The 16460-nt window shown below is 49.7% G+C and overlaps 1 protein-coding gene across 1 annotated transcript in view; it reads right to left on the minus strand.

The window, feature by feature from the left end:
• Nucleotides 1–226: 226 nt before the first annotated feature.
• PPARGC1B (PPARG coactivator 1 beta) overlaps nt 227–16460 on the minus strand; it is a 95960-nt gene continuing 79726 nt past the window's right edge. Inside the window, exons 6-12 of the mRNA XM_045028474.1 lie at nt 16379–16415; nt 15615–15679; nt 13908–14664; nt 12358–12433; nt 11380–11501; nt 10825–10976; nt 227–4426 (exon numbers count right to left, since the gene is read on the minus strand). Of these exons, the coding sequence (XP_044884409.1) occupies nt 4323–4426; nt 10825–10976; nt 11380–11501; nt 12358–12433; nt 13908–14664; nt 15615–15679; nt 16379–16415 (1313 nt within the window). The 3' untranslated portion in view covers nt 227–4322. The remainder of the gene's footprint in view (nt 4427–10824; nt 10977–11379; nt 11502–12357; nt 12434–13907; nt 14665–15614; nt 15680–16378; nt 16416–16460) is intronic.

Raw genomic sequence — 16460 nt, forward strand, 5'->3', positions numbered from 1 at the left:
TCAGAAACAATCCTCATCTTGAGAAGTCATGGGAATGCACTAGATTCTGCCACAAAGAACTGTATCTCGTGCAAAACAATGAGATTTAATGGGTCAGTGGATGAGAAAAGGTGACTGTGGCGTTATCATTTACTTTGCACGTCAGGTTTTGTACCTGACAGCAAATGGAAACCATCAGGGGATTTTCTGTGTGTGTGTGTGTAATATATATATATATATATATATATAATGTTTAAAAAATTAAATGCCCCTTCCTGATCACCTATTATAACACACCATTTTTACTCCCACCCTCTTCTAGAAACTAAATTCTTTCCTTATATAAGTCCCTGCTTCCCTCATAGATACATGGCTTCTTCCGCAGGTTGGCGTTATTGCTGGCACTATAGTTATTACTGAGGGCGGGGGGCGGGAGAGAGAGATACATGGACTCTGAAAAGCAAATGTGGGGAAAAGTGGGAGAGTGTCCCTTTAGAATGTGGGACTGGGCACCGAGCAGGGTGGAGGAGGCAAGGAGGGGTATCGCTGGGGAGGAGTCCCTTCCTTGGCTGGTGTGCACCGTGTCACTCTCTGTATGGGAAGCGTCGGTGAATGTGCCACAGCCTCTGCTCAGATAAATGGTGTGACGCCCACGGAGACTCTCTCCCTCTCTGTACGGAGCCGGCTCCGTGGGACTTAAAGCTATTCCTTTCACACTACTGTCCTCTCCTTGAATGGACGCCACGGTCTCAGAATAACTTTCTCCCATCACAGGGAAAAGATGTGGCTCCAAATTTAAGGTACAATCCTGCAAGACGGGGAGTGCCCCCAACTCTGGGTGACTTCAGCACCTCCCTGGATTGAGCCTTGATCAGTAGCATACTAAGAATCAAACTGCATTCTTTGATTGTGGCTGGCCTCTGTACAATTATTCCCCTACCAAGGCCAGGAAAGGATCCACATTCCACTGGCAGAGTATTCCCATCCAGAACACCATACTATATAACTCCTCCCCTAGAATCTTCTGCTGCAGAGTGTAGCACTGCAAGCCCAGAGGAGCTTTAAAAAAACCTCAGTCCAGAGGGAAAAATGTTTACACTAGACCTAGTATGAGTGACATAAACAAAGTGACTATTCATGGCTATGCTTCTCAGGTGGAAGATTCAACCCTCGGCAGCCACTAAGATAAGCCACAGGTACTGGTCTGAGCTCACCTGCGTAAACTGTGCGTACATTCCAAACCACAGCCCTCTCTGGCTTTACATTCAGCAATACTGGCTTCACTGCGTACGTGGTCACCAGCAGCACCAACAGGAGCTCATTGCCCAGCCCAGGCCATAACCATCGGTGTGTGCGTTTGTGCACCTGAGTGCATATTGCATAAGTTCTGGAGACACTTCTTGCAAAAGTAGTTTATAGGCTTCAGGCAACACGAAGACCACTTATTGCATCTCTTCCTATCCTAGGATTGCAGTACTGATTGGCCCTGTGCATCACGGGATCTTCCTTCCTCTTCAAGAGTATCTCATTTGATGCGCTGACGTTCTGCAACTGTCATTGGCCAATGGCCAACACAGGAAGTCCAGCCTCATGAAAGCAATACGAGATTTAAAACTGGGTGTATTGAAATCAAAGCTTGTGAAGCGAGTGAGTGATTCACACTGAAGGAGGCTCCTTCCAGGTACCAGGAAGTTCTCCTTATAGCTGCATTCAACCCTTTCACATTCTTAAAGTTTGATGCATTTTCCATCTCTGACCAAAGCCAGCGTTGTGGGCTTTGATCCATCCTTGTCTTGAGCAAGGAGATGGAAGAATTACACGTATCGGTTTTGATTGATCGTTTTCTGAAAAACATCAGCACAGCACAGGACAGTACTACTCACCCTAAATGTGTCGCTATATACATTCTACAGTAAGCTCTATAGCAATCACATGTAAACATCATTGTTGTGAGGAAATACTAGGACAGAAAAAGGCAAAGCTACAATGAGGCGATTGCCAATAGCAGATGCTCAGTCTAGGTCAGAGTTACTTGTGTCATTTAGATTGGGATGAGGAGCAGAGGAAGAGCCCATGACTCTGTTTTACAGTAGGGACGCAGTCAGGTAACTACTCTGGAACAAGACTGAAATAGCATGAGGAATATGCCATGTAAGTGCTCAGTAATTAACCCATTAATGAAGGTTTGGGGAAGTGTAGTTCAAGTCACCAGGTAGCTCATACCATGTAACTGGATATTTTATATTACCATGTAACTGAGCTCCGTGTTATAAGACAACTAATCAGATAATTGTCCTGGGGTCACACACAGCCAGATTCTAACACCCTTCCCCCTTTGAATAGTATCTTACATCACAAGCGATACCATTGGTGTCAATGGAGCACAGTACAATTCAGCATGAATTAGGGTCTTAGAATCTAGTCCCATGTAATTACTGAGTTTTTGGTCAAGTGTGCCCCATATGATGAAGTAATACCATTACAATACGTCAGTGCCATGTACTAGGGGAGACCTTAAGGGAATCTAATCTATCTATTGGCAGAATTTAAGGCTATTATTCTATCTACAGGGGATGGCTCAATCCCTGCGGTCTCACCTGTGTGTGAAAAACAAACTGAAAACGTGGGGGCTGTTTGTGGCGTCAGCAAGGTTGTTTGGTCCCCACTGTTAAACACTGTGTCTTGCTTGTTTTTTCTCTGACTGCCCGGTCTCTCCCCGGCTCAGATGTGGAATGGCTTTAAAGTTTGCAGGTCAACTCTACAGTGAAGCTGCTGACCGTACTGACTGTGTGCCTTAACCCCAGCCCTGCTGACAGGCTTTGCAAGGACCCCCATGATTGGGGATCTCTGGGAACCAGCGAGATGCAGGCCAGGGTTAGTGCTACCCAGCAGGCACTGAGGTGACAGCAGCAGGCAAACACCCACCAGGGCCGCAGTGCCTCCATCACTGGCACTCTGCTAGTCAGGAGCCTGGGGAAAGGAGGAGCACTGGAGAGATTGTGATAGCCAAGAGGGGTCAATAGGGAGATGGGGTTTGCTAACTTCCTAGTGGGACTGGGTAGGTCTATGGCTTATCAGACACCACTCAAAGGAAGGGTAGCATGCTGCGTGGGGCAGAGATGTTCAGCTTAGCTGCCATGCCCTCTAGCTGCCAGTCTGAGTGAAAGGAGAATTTTCTCACCCAGTTCCCCCGCATATTGTGGAAGTAGCTGTGCACGATGCACCCAGCAAGTCGCTTTGTTCCAGCTGAGCCAGCCAATGGATGGAGCTGGGGAGGGCCCAGCAGCATCACACAGAGGCTGTAGCTGATCATCTAAGTGGAGATGTGATCCTCAGCTACTGCCAGACCCATGCACCTGAACAGGGATGGCTCTTTGGGGGCTTTTAGCATTCACTCTCTCCCAGGCTCTCAAGGCAGGACAGCAGCTTCACTGGATGGTGCCTGATTCCATCACCAAAGTGGCCTGCAGCGATTAACTCCCATAGTGCCCAATTTGATAGTGTCCTAACACTACATCCTTATAACTCCCCTTCCCCCGGTCCCACAAAGCTGCACCACTGTACAACAGACCCAGTTCCGGACCAGCCGGTGCCAAACCACTAAACTCATCTCTTACCAGCATGTTCAGTCTCAGGCAGCCTGAGATTGACAGCTGGACTTCCAGCCACGCAAGCAGGAAGAATGGCTTTTCCAAGACACTGGAGTGCCAAACTCCAACCCTATCCTATTCCAGTTCACCAGGAGCTGGGACCCGGGCTGGCTCACTCCGCAGCTGAAGGGGCAAACTCTGGTTCGGTGATTAATCCAGAATGGCCTCCTGGACTCACCCCCATCTGCTCAGTGGCTAGTGCCTCATTACAGTGCATAGTTAAAAATCAAGGAAGCGATACAATAAATCTGAATTACAGTACATCTGAGCCATAAATACATTTTTAAGTATATACTTTTTTCTTCTATTAAAAATTAGTTTATAGTCCTGATTCTATTCACAATTAACAGTTTCATCATCACACACTACAGACAAAAAATGTTATGGTGAACACAGCTGCAACTCCACTCCGGGAGCGTGGGTGGATGTTGGGGGACCCAGGAAAGAGAAGGCTCACTCCAAAACAACCAGTCAGAAGCAAGGATACTAATGTGTGGCAGTGGAACATCAACACCATGGGGACTCACAGACAGAAGCAGCTTTGTTCAATGTAAACATCAATTTAAAGGGACAGCAGTCTCTCTCAATCTCTCTCTCTCTCTCTTTTCATATACTTATAATTTCTTCGAAAACGTAAACATATTGGAAGTGCCTTGACTGAGGTATTGAGGTGTTCCTCCAAGGTTAAGGCTGTTATCGATGCAGGCTTCGCTGGGCCTCCTGCAGCAAGCTGTCAAAATCCATGGTCTCGTACTTGCTTTTCACTGGAGCCGGGGATGACTCCTCCACATTGGAATCTGGTAAAGGCAGGGACAGAGTATGAGATAGGGGTGTAGGACATCTGCCAGGGTCACAAAGCACTGACATCCTGCTTCTCTTTGAAGATCAGTGTAGCTACTTAATCATACTTAAGACTTATAAAGCACTTCACATGGGTGGGCTAATGAATCTGCCCCATAAGGCAGGAATTGTCCCCATTTAACAAACAGGGAAACCGAGGCACAGAGCGGTGTTCTGACTTGCTCAGTCTCACATTATTATTATGATGTGTTAGAGCAGGACCTAGAGGCCTCAGCCACTGGGGCCTTTTGTGCTAGGCATTTGTACAAACACATAGTGAGAGACAGTTCCTGCAGCAAAAAGTTTACAGTTTAGATAGGACAGACAAAGGTTGAGAGGGAAAACAGTGAAGTGAGTTGACCAAGTTCACATAGCAAGTCAGTGGCATAGTCAGGAACAGAACCGGGCTCTCCTGAGGCACAGCCACTGCTCCACCCACTAGATCAAACTGGCTCCCAGTGAATTAGTAGCAGCAGCTGGATAGAACTCAGGAATTCCAGAGTTCTAGTCAAATAATCATCAGTCTGTGCTGCCGCCTCAAAAAGTTGGCTGAGTTTTCGGTTTAATTAGATGTAAATTAGACTGTGACTCTCACTCCCAACAGCAAACTGACCAGCCGCTCCCCATCTGACTGAGTACCCTACCAAATCTGCCAGTAGATGAGCTCACTTTCTCTTAGCCTTCTCTTTTCAACAGAGCCGGGAGGGATTTCTCCATGAAAATCCTGGGCAATTACTTGTTTTCTGTTGTAGGCAGAGCTGGTAGCAGAGCCTATATTTAAGACTGCTCAGTGCTTCCCATTAAACTGTTTCCAGTTGATTCTAACTTTTTGCCAAACTTTAGTCTGAAACTTCCCATGCCAGGTGTCAGACTCAAGCTAAATTTTTCAGAAAATTTCGGCTAAAACAGTCCAGCCATTTCTGAGAATGGGACTCAGGAAAAAATACATTGTTTTGCCCAGGTTAAAAAAAATTCTTACAGCTGATTCATTAAGAAGCTCTCACAGCTCCATGCTTTGGAGTGAGGGCTTGAACTTTGGCTGGGGAGTTACCCTGGGTCAGGGCCATGCCACTCCCCATCCCTATGGAAATGTGCCCAAATTCAGGCAAAGTCTGAGCCTCTGAAAAATGTCAGTTCAGACATGATCAGTACAGATTGGTTAGAGTCTGGCAGCTAAGTTCTCTGAAGATTCCATCTGCACTGAGTATCTCTGTCCCCTCGCGGCTACCTCTGTGCCAAGCAGCCTGACTGAGCATGCTCCAGCTCAGCGATGGAGGGGCTGATCAGGGCTTTCCTGACAATTGCTCATCCTGGCTGCTACAGGAGGCAATTGCTCCTCTGTGGCACCAGGTGACTGAAACTAAGAGAAGGGAAACTCTCCTGTGCAGCATGGAGGAGAAGGAAGAAGCCCCTGACTCGAATGGAAGAGGGAGAAACGGTGGAATAAGAGAAGAGGGGACCGGGAGAGGCTGGGACAGGACAGAGGCAGAAGGGTCTGTAACCACTGGAACACACTCCCCTATAGAACCCGGACAACCCAGGATTCCTCTGTCTCAGCATTCTTTTGCTGCTAGCAAATAGCTGTGAAACCCACCGGCAAAGTGCATGAGTATCGGCAGGCCCACAGGGACGTTAATAGCCTTCTACTGCTACCGGTTATTCCATCAGCCTTAGTGATGGAGGACTGTGCTAGGGCTCTAAAGCTTCAAACCCCATATGGGGTTCAATATGTCCACAGGATGAAGTTTTGTTTTTTAAATTTTTCAAGTTTTTAATCAATATAGGAAATTACTTAAAAAAACCCAAACACCCTATTAAAAGAACATTGAGGTTGCAAAGCCAAGCTCCCAGAAGTTAGGAAATGCCAGAATTAAAGTTGCGCATGCCCCCTTAATTCTGTCCACTCCTGTGTATGCATTATAATAAAGTCTTTAATTACATGATTACATACTATTTTTTGCACAGGAGCCCTGCATCATTCAGTTCACGGGACGGATGGTGGTCACGGGCGAATGAGGCTGTTGTTTACAACTGGGTTTCTCAACCCATGAGTCGCGACTCAAAATTGGTTCACCAGTACATTTTAAAAGGGCTGTGTGGCCGCTCCAGAGGCTCTGGTCCCGTAGGGCTGGCTGGGCTCAGTTATCTGCTCTGGCCGTGGCAACCTCAAGAGTCATGGTGCTCCTCAGGTTTGGCCCAGCTGCCTCTCCGTCATGATGCTGGGGGGCCAGCCAGGCCAAATTTGTGGGGTGAATGCAGGGCAGGCTTTGCAATGCCCCCCGGGGCGTCCCTCCTGCTGCAGCAGCAGTACCCAACCTCTCCCCCAACCTTTTTATTGAGTCACAGCATGCCATCGACATTTACAAATGGCTCCTGAGCCCCAGTTGGTTGAGAACCTCTGGCCTACAGGACCCCTGCGTCACTCGGTACGGAAGTTGGAAGGTGTGCAGCGACTGAGGCAGGGGACAGAAGGAAGAGACTGGGTGGTCTCATGATTAAAGCAGCTGAATGCTGGCCTAGAGAACCGGATTCTATCCCTGCCTCTGCCACAGAGTTCCTGTGTGATGTGAGCAAGTCACGTACACCAATATTTTCATAAATGGCCACTTTGTGCTCCTCATTTGCTGGGGCCTAGACTTGATACCCTGGGGTCTGATTTCCAGAAATCCTGAGCACTCACAGCAGCAACTCAAGGGGAGCTCTCCTCTGGACCTCTACAGTGTTCTACGCGCTAAGTGCTCGGAAAAATCAGGCTCTGGGCATCTCAAGCCCAAATTAATCGACACTTTGACAGTTTTGGCTTTAATCTCTGTGCCTCAGTTCCCCACGTAGCAATGCCCCCCGGCCCCTCCCCTCAGAGGGGGCTGTGAAAAAATTGCATTAAAATTTGTGATGCGCTCCACTACGATAGTGATAAGAACCACAGAAATGCCCATGGGGATATTAATAATTCTGTATCCATGCGGGATTCAAATGGTGTGCACTAAATAAGAGTGGGGCCCATACGCTGAATGAAGAGGATAAAAAGAAATATTGAAGAACTACTCATTCACCGAATGACGCAGGGATCCTGTGGTGAAAATAGTCTGTGATCATGTAATTAAAGATTGCATCATAACTCGTACACGCCAGGGGGCTGAACTCATTTTTGAGTGACTGGCTTTGCAACCTTAATGCTCCTTCAACAACTTTTTGGTTTGGTTTTTTTTGGATTAAACGTACACATAAAGTGTGTGGAATCTGACTGCACAAATGGTTGGCCTGGACACACCTTGAATCAGACATTGCCAGAAGCATCACACAATCATGGGACGGGGGCGCGGGGGTTTCCAGAGAGAATTTTTCCATAAAGACTGAGTTGCTACCTATAACTTTGAAAGATGTGTGATCTAGTGGTTAGTTCCTGGGACTAAGGGTACGTCTACACTACGGGACTATTCCGAATTTGCATAAATCGGTTTTGTAAAACAGATTTTATAAAATCGAGTGCGCGCGGCCACACTAAGCACATTAATTCGGTGGTGTGCGTCCGCGGTCCGAGGCTAGCGTCGGTTTCTGGAGCGTTGCACTGTGGGTAGCTATTCCGTAGCTATCCCATAGTTCCCGCAGCCTCCCCCGCCCCTTGGAACTTCCGGGTTGAGATCCCAGTGCCTGATGGGGCAAAAATCATTGTCGCGGGTGGTTCTGGGTAAATGTCATCAGTCACTCCTTCCTCTGGGAAAGCAACGGCAGACAAGCATTTTGCGCCTTTTTCCCCTGGATTGCCCTGGCAGATGCCATAGCATGGCAATCATGGAGCTTGTTTTGCCTTTTGTGACTCTCACCGTATGTGTACTAGATGCCGCTCACAGAGGCGATTCAGCAGCGCTACACAGAAGCATGCACAGAAGCATGACAGCAGAGATGGTTACTAGCCATATTGCACTATCTACCATACCATAAATTGGTGCTAAGATGATCATGGTTACCAGTCCTTTTGTACCATTTGCTGCTGTCATAAGTGCCCCTGGCCGATCAGCCAGGGGCACAAAAGCCAAAATTGGGAATGACTCCCTGAGTCAATCCCTCCTTTTTGGTATCTAAAAATAGAATCAGTCCTGCCTAGAATATAGGCAAGTGTACTAGAGAACCACTGTATCATAGAACCAGAGAGCACAGCTGCTCTGTGTCAGATCCTGCAGAAATTATGATCTGTATGCTATTCACAGGGGGTGCTCCTGCAGCAACCCCACCTGTTGATTCCATTCTTCCCCCAGCCTTTCTGGGCTACTGTAGCATTGTCCCCCCAATGTGTGATGAAGTAATAAAGAATGCAGGAATAAGACATGGTGACTTGTTAGTGAGAAATGAGTGGAAGGCAGCCTCCAGCTGCTATGATAGTCCAGACAGGACATTAAGCAGTGTGTAGGAGAGAAGCCCAGCATCCCTCTTCTAGTCCAGGGGCAACTGAATCTTTTCTTTACACATGAAGGGTGGAGGCTGATGGAGTTCAGCCCCCTGTTGCTATGATGAAGATGGTTACCAGCCATATTGCACCATCTACCAGAAAAAATTAGGACCAGATGCCCTTGATTGACCTGACAGATGCTAGTCAGCATGGTTACTACCCCATGTGCCAATAGGCTGATGACAAGGACGGTTACCAGTCCTTTTGTACCATCAGCCACCCATAGCAGGGGAAGTGCCAATAGACTGATGATGAGGACAGGTACCAGTCCTTTTGCATCATCAGCCACCCATGACGGGGGGGGGGGGGTGAGGATGTTGGTGTTGACGGCTGCAGCATCGCATCTATCTGCAGCATTCAGTAAAGATAGGGTGACATGTAAAAGAGTCAGAGGATTGTTTTCCCTTTCACTTCTGGGGGTGGGTGTGGGGGGGTGAGTAGATTGCCAAGCTATGCCCTGACCCACCGCAGACACTGTGTTTGACCCTAGAAGCATTTGGAGCTCAGCCAAGAATGCAAATACTTTTCGGAGGCTGCAGGAACTGTGGGATAGCTTGAGTCCTCCAGTCCATGAGCGTCCATTTGATTCTTTGGCTTTCCGTTACGCTTGTCACGCAGCAGTGCGCTGAGTCCCTGCTATGGCGTCTGTCTGGAGAATTTTTAAAAATGATTCTGAATTTCATCTTCTATAATGGAGCGCTGATAGAACGGATTTGCCTGCCCTTACAGCGATCACGTCCGCATGGTCCATGCTGGAGCTCTTTTTTTATTTTGATTTCGGACTGCATCGCCACCCGTGCTGATCGGAGCTCCACGCTAGGCAAACAGGAAATATTCAAAAGTTCGCGGGGCTTTTCCTGTCTACCTGACCACTGCATCCGAGTTCAGATTGCGGTCCAGAGCGGTCAGTGGTGCACTGTGGGATAGCTCCCGGAGGCCAATACCGTCGATCAGCGGCCACACTAACCCTAATCCGGTATGTTAATACCGATATTGGCGCTACTCCTCTCGTTAGGGAGGAGTACAGAAACTGGTTTAAAGAGCCCTTTATATCGATATTAAGGGCCTCTTGGTGTGGACGGGTTGGGCGTTAAATCGGTTTTACGCTCCTAAAACCGATTTAAACGCCTAGTGTAGACCAGGCTTAAGATTCAGTGTTTCCTCTTTCTGATCCTGACTCTACTGCAGACTAATTCTGTGTCCTCGGGTAGGTTATTTGGCCTCTCTGTGCCTTAGTTTCCCAGTATGTGAAACTGGGCTAATAACTATTCACGTCACATGGGAGTTGTGAGGCTTTAATTAATGTCTGTAAAGTGGTTTGAGGTCCCGGGATGAAATGAGCTGGAAAGTGCAATGTGTTGTTATAGTTATGCCATGATAATTTGGCCACTCTTCACAAAGCAGCTCCTTGGGAAAGTTCTTTCCACAGGCGTATGTATCTATCTATTCCTGCCACGGACTAGCCTGCAGCTCTGCAGCACTCAGCAGGAGCAGCTGGAGTGTGGGCTACGGGGAACCTTGTTTTTAACTCCACTCTGAAGACTAAATGCTTCCCCCCTGGCTAGCTTGGGAAAGGCTTGCCTTGCAGCCCTGCTGCTGCATTTCCCCTTGTCCTCCCTGCCGTTCAGAGATTTCCCAGCGCTGCTGCACCTCCAAGCTGTGGCAATTAAATGACCCCCTGTGGCACACTGGAGAAGTCTGACTGGGGCAATGAATCCAGATCCACGAGGGTTTAATGGGCAAGGCAGGTGCCTCCCAGGTGACTTCACCGGGGGACACTGAGCTGGAGAGTTGCAGCGCCCCGTCTGAGAGGTTTGGGCCTTGGTGTTCACAGAGGGTCATAAAAACTCCCTCTGCCCTAAGGAAATGGGAGCCTGGCTCACCAGTGGGGCCCGCCTGCTTTCTCACCCAAGTCAGTGTATCTGGTCCACAAGTTGCCGAGGCCACCGTAGCTCAGCTGGAACCAGGGCTCGTTCCTCTTCCTCAGCGAGGCGCCGTTCTTCAGCGATAAGGCGGCGTGTTCCGAACACCGGTAGGTGATGAAGCCATATTTATCCCCCCTGAGCAGCCAAAGAGGAGTCAAGAGGTGACTGACCAGGGAGAGGGATGTGATGAGCCTTATCTCCTAAGGGGCTGAGAGCCACATACCGTGTAGCTTGGTTTACGGAGGGCACATGCAGGAATCGTACAGTGCATCTCACTTGCACCTGTGGTATCTTAACAGTTCTACAGGCCTCCCACACCCACCTTTGCCCAAGGGGGAATTTACAGACAATTCTGCTTAACCTTGTGAGCCCTGGGATGCGATGTACACCCAAGGGATTGTGCTGTTTTAAGGCCATCCCCATTCATCCCATTCAAATATGAGGATGAGTCAGCCAGCATTGCGCCCTATGTCCGAAAAGCCCTAAGAGCATTCCCACTGCTTTGCCTGGTGCAGGCCTAAGCTCGCGCTTGACACACCTGTTATTCCTGGTCATAACCCGACACTCGACTATCTCCCCAAACACTTCGAAGCGTTTCTTCAGTTCACTGGAGCTCATGCTGCTGGAGAGGTTTCTGATGTACACCACCCGGCCTTCACCCTGCACAAGCACAACCAATGCAGCTCAGGCCCACCTCCTTACCAGGCCTCCCTGCTGCTCCCCTGGCATTACCCACTGGGGAATCCCACTGTTAGACAATGCCCCAAGTCTCTGAGAACATGCAATGCAAAGATCTGGCCCCTCTGTGTAAACAGCTCTCTGAGGAGCCTCAAACAGCTGATTTCTTTTCATGCACATTTTCTTTCCTTTATCCTTCTACTGCATCCTTTCAGCCTTTGCAGCGTTCTCCTTGTGGAAGTGTAACTGTAAGTATATTATTGAGAATTCCTGTCTGTGGAACTCAGCTTGTGCTGAGGAAAAATGCCAGAGATGTGTGGGGCCGTATGGGGGTGTACAAGGCAATACAGAAGAGCAATAAATTACTACCACTACACACGCACAGGCTTTCTATGTATATCTCTTGCTTTTTATATGCAGTGAGGCTCAGCTCAATAATCTCTTCGCAATTCCAAGTATTCCCCAAGTTCCCAGCCCTAACTGCGAATTCCAAGTGCACTGAAGCTGTGGCTGTAGGGTGCTCTGAATTCCTCCAGGGCCAGGGATTCTGTATATTGCCGGTGTCAGCTGCTAGCTCTTTATCTTTTCCCCATGCCCTTGTTTAAAATTGGCCCCACCCCCAGGAATGCCAGAGCCAGGGCCAATACACTCCACCGTCTCCTTTCTGGAGTGGGAGATGAATGGAGGGGCTGTGAATTGCTTTGTCCCACGATTTAAATGAGCTTCAGCAGAATGAAGCCATCTGCTCCCACTGGAAGTCCCGCTGCTTCCGCCGAATTCAGTGCGGCACTCCCCCCCCGCCCCCCCCCCCCCCCCCCCGAGCCTGCAGGTCACTTACAATGGCCTTGTCGCGTCTCTTCTCAATCTGGTCCCGGCTCGCATTTCCCCCTTGACACTCCTTGCTGTATTCACATCTGTTTGTAAGCAAGCAAGAGAGAGGAGTTCAGTGCCGAGCAGGGATCCTGCAGGGGGAGCTTTGGCAGTCAAAAGGAAGTGGAGGCACAATCAAGTTGATGTGTCTGCCACAAGCTTTTAAAAAAAATCTCTAACTCAGGAGACTCCTGGTGAGCAGGCTCCACTGATGCCGGGTGTGGATCCTCCAGAGAAGAGCCTGGCTTCCCAAACCAAACCAAGCCTCTTTAGGCCCAGTTCCGGGACTTGAGCCGCCAGGGAAATCATTCTTTACAGATACTTGATGTGGCTCCCTATCTCCTCCTGCCTCCTTGTAGCAATCCCCTTCCCCAGGAGCAACTGGCTCCTCTCCAATTCTGGCTGTGATCTTCCTCCTTGTACCACCAGAGAAACCCACCCTCAGACAGGTCAAGCATTGCCTGACTGACCAGTTTCAAGCAGCCACCGGTGTATTATCACTTACTTTTAATGAACTAAAATAAATGCCATTGGACTCAGCACATGGAGGCGATTTCATCAGAACTCTCCCCTGTTGGGCTGGACGGTTGGAAGGGATCGATATGAAGCGCATGCCAGGCGCAGACGAGGTGGTCTGCACACCCCTGTTCTGTGGCAGAGGCGCCAGCTTTGTGATTTGCTGGCGGGTGCTCGACCATTGATCCATCCCTTTCCCCAAGACCCCCCCTCTGCCCTGGGTCTGCCTACCCCTGCTCTGCTTCTTCCCGTGCCCACTCCATCGCCGTTCCTCCCCCTCCACTGAATGCGCCCCACTCCCACTCTTCCCCCTCCTCGCCAGCGCCTCCTGCACGCCATTGCACAGCTGATCGTGGCAGGCGGGAGACACTGGGAGGAAACGGGAGGAGCTGATCGCTAGGGCCCACCGGTGGGCGGGAGGCACTGTGGGGGAGGGGGAGAAGCTGATTCGTGGGGCTGCTGAGCACCCACTGTTTTTTTTCCCGTAGGTGCTCCAGCCCCGGAGCACTCACAGAGTTGGCACCTATGCTCTGTGGAGGTGTTCAGTGTTAACTCTGCACTGTTCGGTGTGTCAGGGCTGACACCTGACGCTTAACACCTGAGTGGATCTTTGGGGTTGAATGCTTGGATGTATTCCTGGGAATGGGGGGGACCACCTTGGCTTCGCTTTGGGGTCTGTGTGTTCGTCACACTGACACAAGAACATCACTTGGCACATCTCTAGCACCGGCTTTTTGTCTTGGCATCTCACAGTGCTTCACCAGGGAAAACAAATTTATCCTCATTTGACAGATGGGGAAAATGAGGCCCAGAGAGATGGAGAAATGACTTGCTCAAGGTCACACAAGGATTTGGTGGCAGAGCCCAGGCCAGGGCTCTGTTCACCTGCCTCTCTTATACCCCCCAGTATAAACCCCTAAGAAATTATTTTGCTTGAGATGTGCTTGCAGGCTGGGACTCATCAGTCCCACCCTTCCCCTCCTGCCAGCTGCCCAACTATACCTGAAAGTCCGTCTGTTTGCTGGAGACCTGGACCTGCAGCATGAAGACCCAGAACTGGATCTGCTCCGGGAACAGTGGTGCAAACTGGACCTGGCAAGTGGGTTCCTGCGCAATGGACGCTCACAATGTTCTTCCTCTTCCTCCTCCTCCTCCTCCTCCACGGGGGAGCTGCTCTCACTGCAGCTATCTTCGAAGACAGTGTCATATTCGGGGGTCTTGCAGAAGGCTGTGTCTTCGTCTTCAAGGGCACTGTCCAGGAAGCCGAAGTGCTTGGTTAAGCTGGCTCTGATCTCCTGGTCTCTGAGCTGTTTGCTGCACTCCTTCCACAGGGCCGCGCCCTTCCCCGACCCCTGATAGTGTGCGTCGGGCACTCTTCGCTTGTGCTCACCCTCCGCCTGGCTCTGGGGCTCCCAGGATTTCAGCACTTTCCTCTGGAGCGTGGCCTCGGGTTTCAGCACCTGGCAGTAGTCGTGGTCCCCGAAAGAGCGAGAAAATGGCCGCTTCAGCAGCCCCTGCTGCTCTGAGGAGGAAGGGCGCACGGCAGCTCGGCTCAGGTGTGCGTAAAGCTCTGTTCGCTCTGGGTGCTTCTTCATGAGTTTCCTGGGGGCTGCCACTTTGACTGCCACTGCTGAGGTTCTTGGCCCTGGGATGGAGGAGGTGAAGGTGGCTTCCTCTTTCGCTGACCCATGGGGAATGTCCGGCTTATACAGGTCCTCCTCAGCAGGCTTGTACGGCGGAGTGGTAGGCGGTGTGAGACCTTGACCCCCCACACACAACAAACCACAAGAGTGAAACTCTTTGAGCAGAGCTTTCCCGCTATTACCACAACTGGTCACAGCAAGAGGAGCTAGGTCTGGGGACGCTATGGAGAGCCACCAACCCTCTACTCTGTAGAGAGGGGCTCCCTGCTAGCTACTCCTGTCTTCTGAAGGGGGTCATTGCAAAACCACAGTGGATTGCAGCTAGAGGGGCCCACAGGATCCCCTTCCTGCCTCCTCCTCAAAACACATTGGTAAGAAAGGCCTTTGACTGGATTGTCAAAGGAGCTGGGCACCCGTGTGGCAGCTGAGGTCAGCAGGTGCTTGGAAGGGAGACCTCCCTGGCAAATGCCCTCAATAGCAGACCAGTTGTGAGCCCAGTTCACATAGTCCTTGTCAATCCTTTAGCAATTTTTGGAAAAGCAAGGATTTGGGGCCTAATCCAACCCCCCTTAAAGTCAGTGGAAATGCTCCCATTAACAGTTAACTTTATCCTGGGGGTTCTGACCAAATTCAAGTGGATAATGTACAATTTGGCTCTTTATATTTTCCATAGTTTCAGTTCAATACAGGATTCCTCCTCACTTCCTGGATGGATATGTTGTGCGGTGTTGCGGTGCACCGTTGAACAGCTGCTATGCTCCACCCCAGAGGTGGTTGCATTTCAGTGGTATCTGAATTGCTTAAATGAGTAGTTGTAAAGTGCTGAGGGATCCTTTCAGATGAAAGGCACTATAGAAATGTAGGTTTTTATTACTAAAATCCATTATATTTACACTGTTATAATAATTCCTCAGATTACCACAACCCCCACCACATCTAGAAGCAGTTAGCGCCAGACTATTTCACACTGCATTTTTGGTATTGTTTCCCCTCACCTTCCAACGTACACAGGGAGAATCCCAACAACAAAGGAAGGGAGCACCGCCTCTTTACATGAGTGGCTTACCTGCAGTCCCACACAGCTCTACAGTCAGCACCTGCTCAAAGTTCCTCTTCCCAAATGTAGGATCACTGGAGAGGAGAAGAACATTAGAGGAGCAGGGAGGTGTTTATATGAACATCAGAGACTGAGAGTACTGCTGAAAGAGCAGCACAGAGACCACAAGCAAAGGGGGAACAGGAGATGTCACCCATACAGGACGCCTACTGTGTCCCTCTCCGACTCTCTGTGGCATCAGGGCTAGTACATGATTGGGGGGTGGGGCAGAATCCAAGCTTCTGAAGCATTTCCATTTTCCCTCCCAGCTGAGACAGAGGAACAGGCAGCTAGAGAGTCACTCCAGCAGAAATGTATCCCTCACAGCCAGAGCTCCAATTCCTTATTTCCAGGGAAAGAAGCCAGAGAAGTGCCCCCACTATCTTCTCTCCAGCATATGGCACTTATAAGGCTTTCAGCAGAGCAATCCATAGGCATAACCTGCCCTGAATTTGAGGGCCTGGAGCTATGCTATCCCTTGCATTTAGGATCCCAGTCCAAGACACTATGCTTCAAACACATGCCACGGCTAGTCAAATGTCCCCTCCCTGCTGCACATCCTCTTTGCCTGGTTGGTAAAAGTCCTGAAGTTTTGCCTGGCTGGCTATTTTAACATTGGCTTTTAAAACGCATGTCCACCCAGGCAAAACTACAGGCCACCTGGCAGTCATGCTGGCCCAGACTGCCCCCGGGTTGGGTTTAAATTGCTGGTAAGTATTTTGTTTTACACTTACGTTTGTGCCAAGGACAGCGTGAGACACGTGGGTGTTTCTGAAAGACACGGAGAGAAGCAGAATTACTGAACATGCTGCATTC

The sequence above is a fragment of the Mauremys mutica genome, chromosome 8 (genome assembly GCF_020497125.1).
Source record: "Mauremys mutica isolate MM-2020 ecotype Southern chromosome 8, ASM2049712v1, whole genome shotgun sequence".
NCBI lineage: Eukaryota > Metazoa > Chordata > Testudines > Geoemydidae > Mauremys > Mauremys mutica.